Source organism: Mytilinidion resinicola (assembly GCF_010093595.1).
Source record: "Mytilinidion resinicola strain CBS 304.34 unplaced genomic scaffold BDZ99scaffold_42, whole genome shotgun sequence".
Classification (NCBI taxonomy): Eukaryota; Fungi; Ascomycota; class Dothideomycetes; order Mytilinidiales; family Mytilinidiaceae; genus Mytilinidion; species Mytilinidion resinicola.
The window spans coordinates 48,146-54,145 of NW_022985478.1; the positions used below are offsets into that span (position 1 = coordinate 48,146).

The 6,000-nt window shown below is 51.0% G+C and overlaps 2 protein-coding genes across 2 annotated transcripts; one reads left to right on the top strand and one right to left on the bottom strand.

The window, feature by feature from the left end:
* The first annotated feature begins 916 nt into the window (after window positions 1-916).
* On the top strand, window positions 917-3,593 carry BDZ99DRAFT_555459 (uracil phosphoribosyltransferase). Its single transcript, XM_033727151.1, has one exon. It carries the CDS (start codon window positions 1,172-1,174, stop codon window positions 3,302-3,304), a length of 2,133 nt encoding a protein of 710 aa, XP_033568244.1. The 5' UTR covers window positions 917-1,171; the 3' UTR covers window positions 3,305-3,593.
* BDZ99DRAFT_469795 (FAD/NAD(P)-binding domain-containing protein) lies at window positions 3,200-4,962 on the bottom strand. Its single transcript, XM_033721586.1, has one exon. It carries the CDS (start codon window positions 4,884-4,886, stop codon window positions 3,627-3,629), a length of 1,260 nt encoding a protein of 419 aa, XP_033568245.1. The 5' UTR covers window positions 4,887-4,962; the 3' UTR covers window positions 3,200-3,626.
* Between the last annotated feature and the right edge of the window lie 1,038 nt (window positions 4,963-6,000).

Genomic DNA, 6,000 nt, shown 5'->3' on the forward strand with positions numbered 1-6,000 from the left:
AGGGTTGGCGAGGGTCTCTCGAAGCCGCGTGTAAATGATACGAGTTGTCCCCAGGAGAAGTATGTACTATTGAGTTGGAAAATGCGGCACAGCCAGGCAGCAATCTGTCTCAGCGCTCAGCCAACTGTGAGGCACGGAGGTTTTTATAGTGGGTCGGAAATGGGACACACGCTTGTGAGACTTCGCTTCACAACTGGAATATTCCCACGCCATCTCACTAAGACCGAGTCTGTCGAGAGTCCTCTTTTCTAGCTGGTGCATCTAGTGTCGTGGCGTGCAGAGCTTCAAGCAGTGGCACAGGCGCACCAAATTTGGAGTGTCGTATTTCGTAGTATAGAGTTCATACCACGTTGACATCCGCCGCTGACGTCTTTGAGCAAAATAGTTTGTATAAACAGCGCGTGAGCGGCAGTGGCCATGGCAGTCTACATCAAGACAGTGGCGCTCCTGGCGCGAGAAACCATTCTTTGCTAATGTACCAGAGAACCCTACGTAGTGCTACACAGGCATGGACACGCCTAGAAGGAGGGTATCTTAGAATGGTAGGTTGAGGTGGGTTTAGCCACTTCTTGCACAATCTCGCATGTCTCGGAGGGTTCCCCACGGTTGGAAGCATAGCTGAACCTTGAAGAATGCCCGGATCTGTTCGGGTGACTTTCATGCGCAACCTCACCAAATATTCGTCGATATCCTTGTGTTACTGCTGGTGGGATTTCAGCGAATATGCAGGCATCATCCTGTTGGAGCACCACCGTCTGAGGTACCCTAGCATGCTATAAGACTTTTCAAGCCAGGAAAGTCCTTTCATCTTCAGATCTGAAAAGCATTTCCAAGCCCTAAAAGCAGTGGCAGGATAGTTCACGAATATTTCTACAGGACGCTGTACGCTCCAAACCGAGGAAAACAAATCAAGTTGTCCAGAGTGCTTATTAACACGTGCTGGTCAACAAAACGAAGCAACAAGCATCTTCCAAGAGCCTCCGCGAGTATCTCGTTTGCCCACCAAGAGGCAAGTATAAGTCAAGAGGTAAAGTAAGAAAGTAAAGCCATTCGTAGCGATCATCCGCTTTCTTACCATCTACTATTTTGCACCTGCGTCTCGCCTTGAACAAGCTTGACCAAAATCTTTGCCCTTCTCCATCTTACCCAACCTTGAACAAGTGCTTTAATCATGTCCACCAAATCCTCGGGCGCACCAACAGCCTCTTCAAGCCCATTTGCACCGTCAGATCCCCGAGCAGCCAACCTTTCGGATGCGTCGTCTTCTTCCACCACTACTACTACTAGACCAACAATCATCGGAATCTACGGCCTCCCCGGCGCCGGTAAAACGCATCTACTGAACTATCTCGAGCAGCACCTCGACCCTTCCCACTTCTCCTTCTTCGACGGCTCCCAATCCATCGCTTCGGTCGTTCCAGGCGGCCTGGCCGCGTTCCACACGCTCTCCCCAATAGCAAAGACGGACTACCGCAAGAAAGCCATCGACAGAATCCGCGGACTGTGTGCCGAGAGGGGCAAAGCCGGGATCGTAGCGGGCCATTACATGTTCTGGACAGAGAACAAGGGGCCGCAGTATTGCTGCACGAAGGACGACCTCAACACCTACACACATATCATCTACCTGGATGTCCCGCCGGCGGTTGTGAAGGCGCGGCAGGAGGCGGATACGGCAAGAGAGCGGCCGCGATCTTCCGTCGAGCATCTGCGGAAGTGGCAGGGCGCGGAGATGAAGCAGCTGAGGGATCTTTGCCGAAAGCATGAGATTTTGTTTGCGCGGCTCGAGAGGCAGGAGAACGTGCTAGAGCATGTAGCACAGCTGATCAAAGACTTCCAAGCGCATAGCGAGGCGTACAATACAACCGTTGTGGAAGGCGTTATTGACGAGGTGATGGAGACTCAGTTCCCTGGCGGGACGCCGAGGAGTGTGCTAGTCATCGATGGGGACCGGACTCTGGCGCCGCAAGATACGGGGTCATTGTTCTATGAGAAGCTCTTCCAGATGAGGCGTGAGAGCGCGACGCAGTGTCCACTGAGGACACTGTTCAGTAGCTCCATGGGATACTCGTATACTGCCTTCCGTCAAGCGACCTTGCTTTACCAGGAAGCTGTGGACGAGCATTTATTCGATGTTATATGTCGTGACGTAGCGTTAGGGGTAACTATGTACCCGGAATTCGTGTCCCTGCTGCACGCCATGGCAGGACAAGATCACGTCGGCGCAGTGGTGGTTAGCTGCGGCCTCCGTCGTGTTTGGGAAGAGCTGTTGAAAAGGGAGGGCCTATCGGATACTGTCAAAGTGGTCGGTGGAGGCCGGCTTTCTAACGGCTACGTCGTGACACCTGCGGTGAAGGCCGCCGTAGTATCCCGTTTGCGATCGCAGACGTCCAGTAAGGGTTTGACTAAGGTCTGGGCCTTCGGAGATAGTCCGATGGACATTCCTATGCTTCAAGCGGCAGATGAAGCTGTGGTGGTTGTTGGAGAGGAGAAGAGGAGAAGTAAAACAATGGACGAGGCCTTGCGGACTGCCATCGATGAGGATGGTCTGATGGCCCGCCAGGTTGTCTTACCAAGCACCGCGCCACCCAGATTGGACATCAAGAAGCTACCTCTATTCCAAATCACTTCACTAGAGTTCATCGATTCCATCAACCTCCGGCCGTCCAAGTCCGCTGTCGAAATAATCCACGCCACTAACAGGACCGCCGCAAAGCTTTTAATGACCCAGACCAGGGATGCCAGCATCTCTGGACCTGCTCTTCGAGAAGCCCATCGGTGCGTTGGTTGGTACCTCGCCACTGAGTTCCTTTCGGACCTGGTTGGCGTGGAAGAATGCCCCATCCCGCACGTCCAAGGAAACCAGACGACTGGATCCCGCCTCTACCACGAGACGCAGACACTGATCGTGCCGCTGATGCGCGGCGGTGAGCCCATGGCTTTCGGTGTCAATGACGCTTTTCCAAAGGCGAGATTCCTGCATGCTAAGGAGGCCCAAGACGTCAAGCTAGAAAATCTGGAAGACCAAGTCACCGTTGTGCTGGTGGACTCAGTCATCAATAGTGGGAACTCTATAATGAAATTTGTTGAGCGAATCCGAGAGCTGCATGCTACTGTTCGCATAGTCATTATGGCGGGAGTGGTCCAAGCGGACGCCGTCTCCGAAGATGTGGGGAGTCTGAAGTGTAGGCTGAGTGTTCATGGCAGAATCAGCTTGGTGGCGCTACGAGTTTCGCAGAACAAGTATACAGGTAGCGGGGTTACCGATACTGGGAATAGGTTGTTCAATACTACGCATCTGCCGTAGAACAATATTATATGTCTCAGGTCTTACTGGCGAGGGCCCGTCGTGGAAATCGAAGAGTAGTAGCCCTGGACCGATCACTTTAAGTGATAAGATGAATAGAAATGAAGAGACCAACAGAAAGACGAAAACGCGTGAAATTTTGAAAAGAACCCGTGAGCTCTCGCCCTCTCTCGTCTCCTCGTACGTACTCTTATTACCACAGCCGTACACGACACAGTATCACTTTCCTCTCAAGTCCCGAGCCCAGATCGAGTGATTTTATCCACCATCAAAGACTCGGTGCGGCTATGATAGTGTTCAAGGACTTCCAAATTTCGGTCCATCAAGTTTCCTTAGCCCATTGCTTTCCACTCCACAGATTCCCAGTCGTCCATAACCAGTAATCTCTCCCTTTGATCAACCACACCATGAAACTCGGTAGTTGCCACCCCATGGCAGCCCCAACACCCTTTTTCGTCCCAATAGCCACCATCTGCGTTTCGCTCGTGTCTTCCTTGAAAGTTCTCTCCGCACCAACTTCGCTCTCCGCCTTCCCAGTATCCAGGAGTAAATCACGCTTCAAATTCGCGCAGAGGACCGGAATGGCTTCCATCAGGATGTGGATAGCTGGGCGCGCGGCGGATGAAACATCACCAACGGCATAGACGCGTGAGCCAGCTTTCTCGACGCGCAGCGTAGATGAACTCGTCTCCACGCGCTCGTTGGACGTGAGAAGCTCCTTGGGGACGAAAGTAGTGTTCGGGATCAACCCTGTCGCAGGGATGTAAAGATCCGCCTCCATCGTCTTCCCATCTGAGAGCGTGACCGTTGTCTTGCTCACGCTGTCTGCGCCTGCCGCCGCGCCAATTGGGACCGCGTTCGTGACACGCGCGTTCTTAATCACAGTCACGCCCACTTTCGCGAGCTGCGCTTCCGCTTTCGCTGCGATGCTAGCCCGAAGTGCAGGCAGGATCTTCGAGTCGGCTGTTACGACTGTGATGGCAACTTTTGGATTTGCAAGCTTGGAGCTGAACCACCTCGCACGACCATTGAGATACTCGCCCAGTTCGCCAGCGGTCTCGACGCCGGCGGGACCGCCACCAGCGATGATGATGGTCTTGGCGGTGGGAAGGGCTTTGCGGAATGCGGCCCAGCTTTCCCGCAGGAATGATTCGCCATGGTTCAGCCCAAAAAGAGGCGATGGAGTCGATGCACCAGTGGCGATGACGAGAGCGTGATAGGCGAAGGACTCAGATGAGTTGTCTGCTGCTACGCGGACGGAAACGGTGCGGGATGTGTGGTCGAGGGATGTGGCGGTGCCGTGGACGAAGCGGAAAGTGTCGGTTGGATACTGCTCAAAGCCTTTTGTGATGCCGACGAAGAGTTTCTGCTGGTCGAAGAAATCGTCTGAGATTAGGGCGCGTGGGCAGGCAGGGCGGCACATTGCTTGCGTGGAGGTGCTGACGAGGATGACTTGGTAGGAAGAACTCGAGGGCAGGGCAGGAATGACATGTTTGAGGATGTAGTGAGCAGAAGATATACCGCCGTATGAACCACCGAGGATGATGATATTCTTTTGAGAGGATGGAGTAGTTTGAGCCATCTTTGGGTGCAGTCGTAGCTTTTGCGGACAGCGAGGGAGAGAAGTCTAATGTGACGGGTAAAGTGGTTGGTAGACTTCAAAGAAAGAAATAGTGATGATTATAGATGGATGGGAAGCTGAATGTTATATGAAGAATAGACTTCAATTGTCGTGCGACGATCGTACAAATCTCGTAACGTACTCCACAAGCGAGCGGCCCACCCAAGCGAGTGGCCCACCTCATCACCGGAACGCGCTCCGTTAACTTTCAACCACCATGCCTCAACAACGCAATACGCAATCAATTCAAAAAGAAGGCCAGATATGCATAGCTATCTCAGCAATCGATAAAAAGCAGTTTAAGAGCGTGCGACGCGCTGTTGCAACATACAACGTCCCCCGAACAACCCTACGACGACGACGCGCCGGAACAACCGCCCGACGCGATTGCGAGCCCAATTCAAAGAAGCTTACAAAGCTGGAGGAATCAGTTGTTATTTAACATATAATTGACCTGGATTCGAGAGGGTTTGCACCGCGGCTGAGCGCTGTATAAGATATGGCCAATAAGCTGCTAAATAAGCGCGGTGCCGGCCAGGTTGGCAAGAACTGGCTATATAACTTTGTTAAGCAGACTAATAAGCTTTAAACACGGTTTAATTAAAAGTATAATTACTAGAGAGCCCTATATAAAGATCTAAGAATTATTATACTATAGTTTAAGCTTATATATAATATAAAGGTAAAGTATAGTATTATAGATAATAACTTCTATAACTTTAATAAAACCGGCTTCTAGATAGGTGTTATTTTAATAGGAGTAGTTATTACAGGCTCTAAGAAATAGAATTAACTAAAAGCTATATAACTAGGCAATCGCAAGTAGGCTACTATAATTAAGGCTATTAATACTTATAGGTAGGTAATCCTGCCGTTTATTATTTTTACGGGTAAATACTACCTTTTTATATACTATAAGGGCAGTAATATACTACTAGACTAGGCTATAGTAGTAAATAATAATAGCTAGACAATAAATAAGCTTAGTATTATCACGGTATCGACCGCGACACCCTACCTACCGAAATTCTGCCGCAGATTGCTACAACTCCAGCAATCTGCACCGGCCTACTAC